Here is a 14,584-nt window from a genome sequence, read left to right on the forward strand (position 1 = left end):
AGCCGTAGTGGGGTGAGTGGAGGCCCGGCGGGCACCTGGGACAGGCCCGGGAACGTGTCTCTACCATGACACCATGACTCTACTCTCCAGTTACGGCATTAGGGCTGCCAACTTCTCCACAGCCCACGACGGGACCCTCGAGGGCAGAGGAGCTAGTGGTATTTATTCCCTCCTCCTCTTTTGCATACTATTTTATATCAAGTCACTTGGAACCCATACATTAGGCCTCTTATAACATATGTTGGGTACAGGCTTGGCCCTCAGAAAGCCATGAGTATACTAATACAGTAAACGTCCCATAACAGAATAGGACTAATTGCCAGCTCTCAAATAGTAACAATCTTATCCACAGAAAGGCGACACTGCAAATATTACACTAAGCCCTAAAACACCAATACACCGCCTAGTAAGAAAATAGAACAAGCCAAGCTGCTGCAGATTCCTACACATAAGCTTCATGCTAGCAGAATATCTCCCCTCAGTCAGGCAGGCAAAACAGAGAGAGACCATAAAGTTTAAATAGAAACATGCAAACAAAAACTGAACTGGAAACCCCAACGAGCCGGACTCTGTATGCAGCTCAATAACAGAAAAACTGAAACATCCCCGTTTCTCATAAAACATCAAATAATAAAAATCAAGAAATATAAAACATAATAAGAAATATAAAATATAATAGTAAATCCATACTGATAAAAAATAAGTAATATTTCCAAAGAGCTGATGAATAGAACATCCAATAATTTAAAACTTATTTAAACTTAAAAAATGTTTATAAAAGTTCACAAACACCAATAAAATATTTCAAATCAGCAGACCCATCAAATAACACCAATAAATAAAACTAATAAAGATTTTAAAACCTTCTGCTCTCCATACCTGGGAACTTTTGATTTCCAGTCAGCCCACAATTGTCATGGATTATTGGGGGACGGGAGAAGGTGAAGGGGACACACAAACTTTCTCCTATACACACACACACACTCTCTCATAAACAGTTAGTCCCTCTCTCTGACATGGATGGACGCACTGACAACATATACACATGCTCCCTGACCCTCTGTAACATATACACGCTCCCTCTCACATATGCTCTCCCTGACACACTCTCCCTCTCACATACATTCACTGACACTCTCTCCCTCTTACATACATTCACTGACACATGCTCCTCTCTTACATACATTCACTGACACACACTCCCTCTCACATACATTCACTGACACACGCTCCCTCTCACATACATTCTCACACACATGCTCTGACATGCTCTCCCTGACACACTCTCCCTTTTACATACATTCACCGACACACGCTCCCTCTCACATACATTCACCGACACACGCTCCCTCTCACATACATTCTCACTCACATATGCTCTGACATGTTCTCCCTGACACTCTCCCTCTTACATACTTTCACTGACACACTCTCCCTCTTACATACTTTCACTGACACACTCTCCTTCTTACATATTTTCACTGACACATGCTCCCTCTCATATACATTCCCACTCACATATGCTCTGACACACTCTCCCTCTTACATACTTTCACTGACCCACGCTCCCTCTCACATACATTCTCACTCTCACACATATGATCTGACATGCTCTCTCTGACACACTCTCCTTCTTACATACTTTCACTGACACACACATGCTATATAAATTACTGTTATAAATGGAGGGGCGGGAAGTGAGATTAAGGGAAAAAGGGGGAGTCACTACAATTGTATAATCACATGATTTGTAGATGACATCAATTTGCTAAATTGGTTTTGGCTTTCCTTAATTTTTTTTACACTATAAACTTTAACTGACTTCTGGCTCCTGTGGCCTCAGCAGCCTGTGGCAGGAGAGGTGACAGTAAACACATGGCAGGATGAGGTGGGTGACTGAGCTTGCGGGAGGCGACCAGATTCAGACCACACCTGCCTGTCATGGGAGAGAGGGGGGCAGTCAGTAAACAAGTGGAGCAGCAGCAAAGATATGGTGGGCAGGTTTCCACGGCTCTGAGGGACAGGATGGGAGTCCCGAAATGGGAGGGAGAGAGGGAGGCATGCAGGGCAGCAGCAAGGCAACTTTACCTGTCGGATGGAGTCGGAGAAAAAAGCTGCCCAAGCAGTCATGGTACAAGCTGAGGTGGGAGGCTCAGGCACATCAAGGCATAGAAATGGCTGCTGAGTTCAGCTCTGGGATGGACCCCTGACCCACACAGGCAGGCAAATCATGAGGCAAGTGTGGCAGGCAGGCCTTGCAGACTGCCTGAGCCGTCACGGGAGGAGGGGCAGCCTCCCAGCCAGCAACTCACGCTGAGCTGAGAGAAGAGAAGGGAAGTTCAAACACGAACAAACGTTCGGGGCAAGCAACACGGTTTCTCTCTTTTCTCTTCTGCCGCTGTGCAAGCTGCCAAAGGCAAAACAGCAGGCAGCTGATCTGTGCTACGCCGCCAGCACTAATGAGCAACTGGCCAGAGCTAGACCAGGTTCTCAAGTGTGCAGTTATTTATTTATTTATTTTATTTAACGTTTCTTTTATACCGATGACCGTTCGCACATCGCATCGGTTTACAGTGAACACAAAACCATTGGGCGGGGCCCTTACATAAAACAGATAATATACTGAACTAGGAAACATATGATTGAAATTAGGGGGGAGCCCTTACATCAAAACTATTTACATCAAAACTATATACAGATTACCACTGTATCCGTGCACTGTACAAGTGGCTGCAAGAGCAGGCTGTCTGCTCAGACACCAGGCACTTGGTCCCCCTATATGGCATGCATGGTTAGGTCTTTAAGTTTCATCTTATAGGGCTTGAAGCGCAAACCCTGCACCATTGTGGTAGCCTCACTGCCTTCTCTCCATCCACATCCTTCTGCAGATACAATTTCCAAAACTGGACACGATACGCTAAGGGAGTTCTCATGAGTGGTTCACAGAATCACCAGCACTTCTTTTTCTTCTACTGGTTAGAGCTTGCCCTAGGCACCCGAGCATTTCAGCCATGGTGCACTGCTCCCTGACATTTCTGGATCACCACCACTTCTTTTTCTTCTATTGGTTAGAGCTCTCCCTAGGCACCCGAGCATTTCAGCCATGGTGCACTGCTCCCTGACATTTCTGGATCACCACCACTTCTTTTTCTTCTACTGGTTAGAGCTCTCCCTAGGCACCTGAGCATTTCAGCCATGGTGCACTGCTCCCTGACATTTCTGGATCACCACCACTTCTTTTTCTTCTACTGGTTAGAGCTTGCCCTAGGCACCCGAGCATTTCAGCCATGGTGCACTGCTCCCTGACATTTCTGGATCACCACCACCACTTTTTCTTCTATTGGTTAGAGCTCTCCCTAGGCACCCGAGCATTTCAGCCATGGTGCACTGCTCCCTGACATTTCTGGATCACCACCACTTCTTTTTCTTCTATTGGTTAGAGCTCTCCCTAGGCACCCGAGCATTTCAGCCATGGTGCACTGCTCCCTGACATTTCTGGATCACCACCACCACTTTTTCTTCTATTGGTTAGAGCTCTCCCTAGGCACCCGAGCATTTCAGCCATGGTGCACTGCTCCCTGACATTTCTGGATCACCACCACCACTTTTTCTTCTATTGGTTAGAGCTCTCCCTAGGCACCCGAGCATTTCAGCCATGGTGCACTGCTCCCTGACATTTCTGGATCACCACCACTTCTTTTTCTTCTATTGGTTAGAGCTCTCCCTAGGCACCTGAGCATTTCAGCCATGGTGCACTGCTCCCTGACATTTCTGGATCACCACCACTTCTTTTTCTTCTATTGGTTAGAGCTCTCCCTAGGCACCCCGAGCATTTCAGCCATGGTGCACTGCTCCCTGACATTTCTGGATCACCACCACTTCTTTTTCTTCTATTGGTTAGAGCTCTCCCTAGGCACCCGAGCATTTCAGCCATGGTGCACTGCTCCCTGACATTTCTGGATCACCACCACTTCTTTTTCTTCTATTGGTTAGAGCTCTCCCTAGGCACCCGAGCATTTCAGCCCTGGTGCACTGCTCCCTGACATTCTGGATCACCACCACCACTTTTTCTTCTATTGGTTAGAGCTCTCCCTAGGCACCCGAGCATTTCAGCCATGGTGCACTGCTCCCTGACATTTCTGGATCACCACCACTTCTTTTTCTTCTATTGGTTAGAGCTCTCCCTAGGCACCTGAGCATTTCAGCCATGGTGCACTGCTCCCTGACATTTCTGGATCACCACCACTTCTTTTTCTTCTATTGGTTAGAGCTCTCCCTAGGCACCTGAGCATTTCAGCCATGGTGCACTGCTCCCTGACATTTCTGGATCACCACCACTTCTTTTTCTTCTACTGGTTAGAGCTTGCCCTAGGCACCCGAGCATTTCAGCCATGGTGCACTGCTCCCTGACATTTCTGGATCACCACCACCACTTTTTCTTCTATTGGTTAGAGCTCTCCCTAGGCACCCGAGCATTTCAGCCATGGTGCACTGCTCCCTGACATTTCTGGATCACCACCACTTCTTTTTCTTCTATTGGTTAGAGCTCTTCCTAGGCACCCGAGCATTTCAGCCATGGTGCACTGCTCCCTGACATTTCTGGATCACCACCACTTCTTTTTCTTCTATTGGTTAGAGCTCTCCCTAGGCACCCGAGCATTTCAGCCATGGTGCACTGCTCCCTGACATTTCTGGATCACCACCACTTCTTTTTCTTCTATTGGTTAGAGCTCTCCCTAGGCACCTGAGCATTTCAGCCATGGTGCACTGCTCCCTGACATTTCTGGATCACCACCACTTCTTTTTCTTCTATTGGTTAGAGCTCTCCCTAGGCACCTGAGCATTTCAGCCATGGTGCACTGCTCCCTGACATTTCTGGATCACCACCACTTCTTTTTCTTCTATTGGTTAGAGCTCTCCCTAGGCACCCGAGCATTTCAGCCATGGTGCACTGCTCCCTGACATTTCTGGATCACCAGCACTTCTTTTTCTTCTATTGGTTAGAGCTCTCCCTAGGCACCCGAGCATTTCAGCCATGGTGCACTGCTCCCTGACATTTCTGGATCACCACCACTTCTTTTTCTTCTATTGGTTAGAGCTCTCCCTAGGCACCCGAGCATTTCAGCCATGGTGCACTGCTCCCTGACATTTCTGGATCACCACCACTTCTTTTTCTTCTATTGGTTACAGCTCTCCCTAGGCACCCGAGCATTTCAGCCATGGTGCACTGCTCCCTGACATTTCTGGATCACCACCACTTCTTTTTCTTCTACTGGTTAGAGCTCTCCCTAGGCACCCGAGCATTTCAGCCATGGTGCACTGCTCCCTGACATTTCTGGATCACCACCACTTCTTTTTCTTCTATTGGTTAGAGCTCTCCCTAGGCCCCCGAGCATTTCAGCCATGGTGCACTGCTCCCTGACATTTCTGGATCACCACCACTTCTTTTTCTTCTATTGGTTAGAGCTCTCCCTAGGCACCCGAGCATTTCAGCCATGGTGCACTGCTCCCTGACATTTCTGGATCACCACCACTTCTTTTTCTTCTATTGGTTAGAGCTCTCCCTAGGCACCCGAGCATTTCAGCCATGGTGCACTGCTCCCTGACATTTCTGGATCACCACCACTTCTTTTTCTTCTATTGGTTAGAGCTCTCCCTAGGCACCCGAGCATTTCAGCCATGGTGCACTGCTCCCTGACATTTCTGGATCACCACCACTTCTTTTACTTCTATTGGTTAGAGCTCTCCCTAGGCACCCGAGCATTTCAGCCATGGTGCACTGCTCCCTGACATTTCTGGATCACCACCACTTCTTTTTCTTCTATTGGTTAGAGCTCTCCCTAGGCACCCGAGCATTTCAGCCATGGTGCACTGCTCCCTGACATTTCTGGATCACCACCACTTCTTTTTCTTCTATTGGTTAGAGCTCTCCCTAGGCACCCGAGCATTTCAGCCGTGGTGCACTGCTCCCTGACATTTCTGGATCACCACCACTTCTTTTTCTTCTATTGGTTAGAGCTCTCCCTAGGCACCCGAGCATTTCAGCCGTGGTGCACTGCTCCCTGACATTTCTGGATCACCACCACTTCTTTTTCTTCTACTGGTTAGAGCTCTCCCTAAGCACCTGAGCATTTCAGCCGTGGTGCACTGCTCCCTGACATTTCTGGTGCACTTAGCTACACATGTCCCAGGTTCTCCCCAGGCTCACCCCTCGGCCACGCCGCTCTCATGCTCGTCTGTGAGGGTGTCTCTCCGGAAGGGCAGCACCACCAGTCTGGTTCCGTAGATCAGCATGACGGCACAGCGCCCATCGGGATCCACGCGCACCTTGGGGATGTGAACGTTCTGTACAAACCCGTCCTGTGTGCAAACACAAAAACAGAGAATGTGACGGCAACGTGAGCACAAGCCTTTCTGAACTCGCCTCCACGCACTCATCATCCTGCCTGCTGAGGGATATTTTCTGATTCTTACTCCTCCTTTAAGCCTAAGGTCCGCACTGTTCTGTTCTTCCTTCTTCTGTACTTTTACCATTCAGTCTCTTCTAGGATATACATATTTAAGTTTTTAAGGCTCATTGGATAGGACTTTTTGTGCAGACTCTGGACCAGCTCTATCATCTTTTGCAGACAAATCCTCCTGAACTGGACTCAGCACGCCATCGCAATTATATCTTTTTTGAGATGCGGCGACCAGAATTGTACACAGTATTCAAGGTGCGGTCTCACCATGGAGCGATACAGAGGCATTATGACATTTTCCGTGTTATTAACCATTCCCTTCCTAATAATTCCCAACATTCTGTTTGCTTTTTTGACTGCCGCAGCACACTGAGCCGACGATTTCAATGTGTTATCCACTATGACACCTAGATCTCTTTCTTGGGTTGTAGCACCTAATATGGAACCTAACATTGTGTAACTATAACATGGGTTATTTTTCCCTATATGCATCACCTTGCACTTATCCACATTAAATTTCATCTGCCATTTGGATGCCCAATTTTCCAGTCTCACAAGGTCTTCCTGCAATTTATCACAATCTGCTTGTGATTTAACTACTCTGAACAATTTTGTGTCATCTGCAAATTTGATTATCTCACTCGTCGTATTTCTTTCCAGATCATTTATAAATATATTGAAAAGTAAGGGTCCCAATACAGATCCCTGAGGCACTCCACTGTTCTCTCTCTTCCACTGAGAAAATTGCCCATTTAATCCTACTCTCTGTTTCCTGTCTTTTAGCCAGTTTGCAATCCACGAAAGGACATCGCAACCTATCCCATGACTTTTTACTTTCCTAGAAGCCTCTCATGAGGAACTTTGTCAAACGCCTTCTGAAAATCCAAGTACACTACATCTACCGGTTCACCTTTATCCACATGTTTATTAACCCCTTCAAAAAAGTGAAGCAGATTTGTGAGGCAAGACTTACCCTGGGTAAAGCCATGCTGACTTTGTTCCATTAAACCATGTCTTTCTATATGTTCTGTGATTTTGATGTTTAGAACACTTTCCACTATTTTTCCTGGCACTGAAGTCAGGCTAACCGGTCTGTAGTTTCCCTGGAGCCTTTTTTAAATATTTATTTGTGGGTTACATTGGCCACCCTCCTTCAGGTACAATGGATGATGGTTACAAATTAATAGATCAAATTAATAGATCAGAAATTTCATTTTTAGTTCCTTCAGTACCCTAGGATGCATACCATCCGGTCCAGGTGATTTGCCACTTTTTAGTTTGTCAATCTGGCCTACTACATCTTCTAGGTTCACAGTGATTTCCTTCAGTTCGTCTGACTCATCACCCCTGAAAACCATCTCCAGAACTGATATCTCCCCAACATCCTCATTAGTAAACACAGAAGCAAAGAATTCATTTAGTCTTTCTGCAATGGCCTTATCTTCCCTAAGAGCCCCTTTAACCCCTCGGTCATCTAATGGTCCAAGCAACTCCCTCACAGGTTTCTTGCTTCGGATAGATTTTAAAAAGTTTTTATTATGAGTTTTTGCCTCTAAGGCCAATTTCATTTCAAATTCTCGCTTAGCCTGCCTTATCAATGTTTTACACTTAACTTGACAATGCTTATGCTTTTTCCTATTTTCTTCAGATGGATCGAAGCACAAACTATGATGTTCGACCAAACCCTTCTCTCCATTCCAATGCTTACTTCTAAACAAGCAAATCTGAACGTCAAACTAGTTAACAGAGTTTTGAAAAAGTTCAATAACATCCAGAGAACTACAGAGCGGTGAGCCTGATGTTCATTCCAGGTAAAATAAAGGAAGTTATTAAAAACAGAATTTACCTTTTAAAACGTTTATATATATGATGCAGCAACCCAGTTTTCTAGGTGACTTACAATAAAACATACACTTTTACATAGACCACCACCACCACAAACTACACCAACCTGCTATAAACTACTTAGATGACAGGGCTAGACATGGCTTAAAGGGTTTTCTAATATACTAAGTTACTTTGAAGGTATAAACAAACGTGGATGGAGGTGAGAAGGTTGATACAGTGCATCTGGATTTTACAAAGTCCCTCATGAGAGACTCCTCAGGAAATGTCCTAATGTGGACCGATAACCGGATAAGGGTAGGACTAATTATTCACTTTTCCAAATGGAGAGAGGTCATAAGTGGAGTGCCCCAAGGTCTGTGCAACATTCATACATGATCTGGAAAAGGAAAGAGCGAGTGAGAGAATTAGATTTGCAGACTGCCACAAAATTATTCAAAGTTGTTAAAAGATCAGCGGAACGTGAGTAACTGCAGAAGGACCTTGCCAGGCTGGGGACTCGGCAACTGAATGGCAGATGAAATTTAATGTGACAAATTACAAAGTGAAGCACATAGGGAACAATAATGCAAAGTACATACAGGTTTTCATCTTATTTTATTTATTTAAAAACCTCTCTTATCACTACATTCTAACATGCGAGGCAGAGTACATATAAAACATTCATAATCCTCGAGAACTGACCGACAGTGACATATCCCCTCAGCCCCCAATATATCCAGCTTTTTAAACAAAATATTACCTACACCCCACTCTGTGCCCCAAAAGCCTGCTCCTAAAATAGTCCTTGGCTGTTCCTTAAAAGAATGCGCACAGCTAATTTTCCTTAGGTCATCTGGAAGCGAGGTCCAGAGATCTGGCCCAGCAACACCGAACGTTAGTGTCCGGGTCTCCTCAATGTGCACTAGTCTGGGTGACTGCAGGTCTCAAACGTCCAGGGTGGCTTGGACATTTGTACAGATAACCATATCACTATATAGCACTTTATGTATAATTATGGCCAGTTTATAGCAGGCTTGCTTACCTGTAACTGGTGTTCTCCTAGGACAGCTCACATGCAAGTGACATCATCTAATGCAGCCCGGCACAGAACACTTTTGTCAAAGTTTCTGGAAGCTTTGACCAGCAGACTGAGCATGCCCAGCCTGCCGCTATCCGCGTGCCCACGCCAGATCTGCCTTCAGTCTCGTAACATAAACTAAAATTACGAGCGAGAAAATAAAGCAAACTGGAGGGAGAACCCAACTCCATGGGGAGGCGGGTGGGATTCCTGAGGACGATCATCCTGCTGTCCTAGGGGAACACCTGTTACAGGTAAGCAACTGCGCTCTCTCACAGGACAAGCAGGATGGTGGTCCTCGCATGTGGGTGAATGCCAAGCTCCAGACTGTCCCTGTTAACAGGATAGACCAACAGTAACCAAACAAGGTGCCAACGGGCACAACACAACTGCGGCGATGAGGGTCAGTAGGGGACTGTCTGGTTCCTACAAAAGCACGAAGAGTTGGGTTCAGGCCTGGAACAGGTTGCACAGGACAGATTGACAAAACGCACTGTCCTGACGCCTGTCTTGGGACCAGGGTGCTGTGGGCAAGATCCATGAGGGGCATCAGCCCTAGGCTTGTAGGCTTCGGAGGCCTCAGGGGCACCTCGGGAATTGACGGATCCCCTGGCATCGAGGAGACCAGAGGCCACGGAAGGCCAGAAGGACCCGGCAAGGGCTCAGGGAACTGTGGTCTGGGAAACACAGTACCGGTTGTATCTTCCTCCTCAGAGGACCCAAAAATCAGGATTGCTCCGGTGGAGGGCATCGGTGGCCGCTGGGGAAGCGAAGGTCCCTCGGGTACCGGCTGTGTCAGAAGGGCACCCAGAAGGATGCTCCAGCAAGGGTGCTAGCATCGAGGGCGAAGGCTCAGGCACCAGTATGGGGGCCAGTGGCATGGGTAGCTCAAAGCTCTGGAGAGCCTTAAGCACCGCGGACTGCACCCTGCAGTCCAACTCCTCCTGAAAGTCTGGAGTGGCCAGGACTGATGGAGGGGGATGAGGAGTGCCCGGCTCTTCCACGCCTAGGACTACCCAGGGGCAGAGGAAGATTGGGCCTCTGATGGCCAGGGTCACTTCGGTGACAGCTCGGCAGCTGCCAATGCCACCTCAGAACTGGAGCCGTGCACCAACAGTGATGCTTGCAGGATCTCCAATGGAGGCCGTGCATGCAAATCTCTCTCATGCATATTCATTGTGGATATCCTGAAAACCTGGCCTGTTTGTGGCACTCGAGGACTGGAGTTCGCCATCACTGTCCTAGGAGAAAACTTTTGTCAAAGTTTCTAGAAACTGACTGGCTTGCTGAGCATGCCCAGCACGGCCATGCAGGCTCCCTCTTCAGTCTCATATCTTAGCGAAAAATAAAATAAACCAACGGAGAACCCAACTCCGCGGGGTGGCAGGCGGGTTTCCTGAGGACTAACATCCTGCTGTCCTAGGCAAACACCTGTTACAGGTAAGCAACTCTGCTTTTCCTAGGACAAGCAGGATGGTAGTCTTCACAGATGGGTGAATACCAAGCTACAGGCTGCCCCCAGCAATAACGGGACCAACAGCACTTAACTGCGTGCCAATGGTGAGAACGGGAGGCAGCACGAACCAGATACTGGGTCCTAGGTAGGGAGAGTTGGGTTCTTATGCTTGGAACAGATTACAAAAGACAGAGTGGCCAAAGGTACTGTCATGTTGACCATCCTTGTCCAAACAGTAATGGGCGGTGAACATGTGCAGGCAGCTCCACATCGCAGCCTTGCAGATCTCAGCAATGAGGACCGCACAAAAGTACGCCACCGACGCTCGAAGCAAAAGGATATACATTCTGCCAACCAGATGGACAGGTTCTGCTTGCCCACCGCAACACCAAGTCTGTTTTTATCAAAGGAGACAAAGAGTTGCGTGGACTGCTGTGCGCTCAAGATAAAAGGCAAGAGAACACTTGCAGCCCAGGCTGTGCAGAGCCCATTCACCCTGGTGGGAAAGGGGTCTCGGAAAACGATGGACTAATTGAGATGATTAACTGCTATTAATCAAGTTTACTTAGGGAATAGCCACTGCTATTAATTGCATCAGGAGCATGGGATCTTCTTAGTGTTTGGGTACTTGCCAGGTTCTTGTGGCCTGGATTGGCCTCTGTTGGAAACAGGACGCTGGGCTTGATGGACCCTTGGTCTGACCCAGCATGGCAATTTCTTATGTTGTTATGAAATCAGTCACCACCTTAGGCAGGAACTTAGAGTGAGAATGCGTAGAACCACCCTGTCATGAAAGAATTTCGTATAGGGCAGATACGTCACTAAGGCCTGAAGCTCACTGACCCTGCGAGCGGAAGTGACAGCAACCAGGAAAATGACTTTCCAGTTAAAATGTTTAAGCTCGCAGGAGCACATAGGCTTGAAAGGAGACTGCATGAGCCGTGCTAGTACCACGTTGAGGTCCCAGGACACAACAGGATGCCGCAGAGGGAGCTTTAGATGCAACAAGCCCATCATGAAGCAGCCCACCTAGGACTGCACAGAAATCGGTGCACCACTTAGCCCCTGGTGATACGCGCTGACAGCACTCAGGTGGACTCGGATCAAGGCGATCTGTAGCCCAGACGCCGAGCGGAACCACAAATAGTCCAGCAGTCGCGGAGTGGAGCACAAGAAAGGGTCTAGGCCCTTCGCCTCATACAAGATAGAGAACCACTTTCACTTCAACAAGTAAGTCTTCCTGGTGAAAGGTTTCTGGGAAGCCACCAGTACCTGTGACACAGTATCAGAGAGCTCGAGGGACTGTAAGACTACCCTTTCAACATCCAGGCAGTGAGGGCCAGCGAGCGGAGGTTCGGGTGGCGCAATCTGCCCGGGTCCTGCGTGATCAGGTCTGGGGAGGTGCCGAGGCGCATGGGCTCCCGGATCGATAGGTCGCGCAGGATCGAGAACCAGACTTGTTGCGACCAATACAGGGCAACTAGGATCATGGTGCCCCTGTCCTGCTGGAGCTTCACGAGAATCTTTCCCACCAGCAGGAGCGGGGGATAAGCGTACAGTAGGACCTTGCCCCAAAACAGGGCAAAGGCATCCGAGGCTGGTTCCCCATCTTCCCTGTACAGGGAGTAGAAGTGGATCACCTTGAAATTCCGAGGGGAGACAAAGAGGTCCATGTCCGGAATGCCCCACAGGCGGAAGATTCTGTCCACGACTGTTGTGTTGAGAGACCACGCGTGGGGGTGGAATCTGCCACCACGTTCTCTGTCCCTGCCAGATAAACTGATCGCAGGAGCGTGTCCTTGGATAGGGCCCAAGCCCAAATCTGTGCCGCCTCCTGGCAAAGCAGGACAGAGCCCGTGCCTCCCTGCTTGTTTATTTACCATATTGTGACTTGGTTGTCAGTCTGGATCAAAACCACTTTGTGGGCCAGGTGATCCTGGAATGCCGAGAGGGTGCACCGGATCGCTCGCAGCTCCAGGAAGTTTGATGACTCGCTTCCTGCTCAGACCACAAGCCTTGCGTGTGGAGGCTGCCTACATGTACCCCCCCCAGCCCAAGGTGGAGGCATCAGTAGTCAGTACCTCCTGGAGGGAAGGCCCCTCTCCGAGTTAGTCAGGCTCTCCCACTAGGAGAGGAAGTCTAGAAGCAGCGAGGTAACTTGCACTGGCGCCGAGAGGTCCTGGAGCTACTGAGAGCGGAGAGTCCACTGCGCTACCCACATGGCTAGCCAGGCAAATGGAGTGATGTGAACCAATGCCGCCATGTGGCCCAGCAAGTGGAGCAGAGGCCGAGATCGTCCGGCGCCGCTGGATGGAGGTCTGAGCGCAGTCCCTAGGGAGGAACGCTCTGACCAGAGTTGTGTCCAGGAGAGCCCCAATGAATGCTAGCTGCTTGGATGGGCTCAGATGAGATTTGGGGAAATCGATCATGAACCCCAGTGACTGTAGCACCTTGGCTGTCAAACCAGAACCTGTTTAAGGCTCTGAGATCAAAAAATGGGCCGGAGATCGTCTGTTTTTCTTGGTATCAAAAAATCTCTCGAGTAGAATCCCTGGCCCTGTTGAGAGCGAGGCGTGTGTTCCACAGCTCTGGTCTTCAACAAGGCTGAAAGCTCCAACTGGAGAGTTTCCTGATGCTCTGACAGATCCCACACTGGGAGTGGCAGAGAATCCACCAGGACTATCCTGAAATTCAGACAGTAATGTGGTTCTACAATACCCAGAACCCAACAGTCTGTGGTAATAGGAGGCCAGTGGTCTGCGAACAGACATAGCCAGCCCCCGACCAGTGGGTAGGGGTCCGTGGGCACTGCGAGCTGGTATCCACTTTCTTGCTGCCAGTAAAACACAGCTGGTCTGGGCTGTGGCATGGGTTGGGGCCTGAGGGCACTCTGTTGGCAAGGCCGGCCCCTGGCTGTAGTGCTTGGTGCCCCAGTGTGGGAAACCGGAGGGTAGTATCTCCTCTGGCAGTAGAAGAACTTGCGAGGTCCTTGATGCAAGGACCTGCACACAGAGGACGGCGGTTCTGAGGTGCTGGCCGAGAGCTGCTGCAAGGCCTCGTGATGGTCCTTGAGCTTAGCCACCGCATCGCTGACCTTGTCCAGGAAGAAATTTTCTCCAGTGCAGGGAGGCCTGAAGCCAGGGCATGTGCCGGGTGCTATTGCCCGCAGCCAATACCCTGGCTGCCATCTTGAAGACATTGTAAGTGGACTTTACCTCATGTTTCCCAGCCCCCAGGCCCTTCTGTACTATTTCCTCCAGCGCATCCTGCTGCCGAGGTAGTTACTCCGCCAGCTCCTGAACTTGTCTCCACAAATTCCTATTGTAGCGAGCCATGTACAACTGGTAGGAGGCAATACGGGCAATGAGCACTATCCCTTGAAAAACCCTCCTTCCAAGGGCGTCCAGAGGAATGAATCCAAGATCTCTTGGCCTTTTTTAAGGCAGACTCCACAACCACAGACTGGAGGGGGGAGCTGACATTTCTGAAAGCCAAAGGCCTGTTGGACCACATAAAGGGCATCTGTCTTACAGTTGACCAAGGGGAAAGAGCCCGGGTGCTAGAAGTTCCAAGGGAATTTTGTGGATTGGGATGGCTACCACCTCCTTTGGGACATCCACAAACTGGAGAACCTCCAGCATTTTCTGACAGGCGTCCTCCTCGGTGAGGAGCTGGAAAGGAATGGCTTCCGCCATAGCCCGGACAAAAGTCCACGAAGGAGAGGTCTTCTGGGGGAGAGCGACGACTCCTGTCCAGCAGAGA

At 48.9% G+C, this 14,584-nt stretch overlaps 1 protein-coding gene across 1 annotated transcript in view; it reads right to left on the minus strand.

The window, feature by feature from the left end:
* LOC115083418 (cleavage and polyadenylation specificity factor subunit 1-like) overlaps positions 1–14,584 on the minus strand; it is a gene marked incomplete in the record, with an annotated part of 265,845 nt that overhangs the window by 215,325 nt on the left and 35,936 nt on the right. Inside the window, 1 exon segment of the mRNA XM_029587223.1 lies at positions 6,209–6,360. Within this exon segment, the coding sequence (XP_029443083.1) occupies positions 6,209–6,360 (152 nt within the window).

Source organism: Rhinatrema bivittatum, chromosome 2 (genome assembly GCF_901001135.1).
Source record: "Rhinatrema bivittatum chromosome 2, aRhiBiv1.1, whole genome shotgun sequence".
Classification (NCBI taxonomy): Eukaryota; Metazoa; Chordata; class Amphibia; order Gymnophiona; family Rhinatrematidae; genus Rhinatrema; species Rhinatrema bivittatum.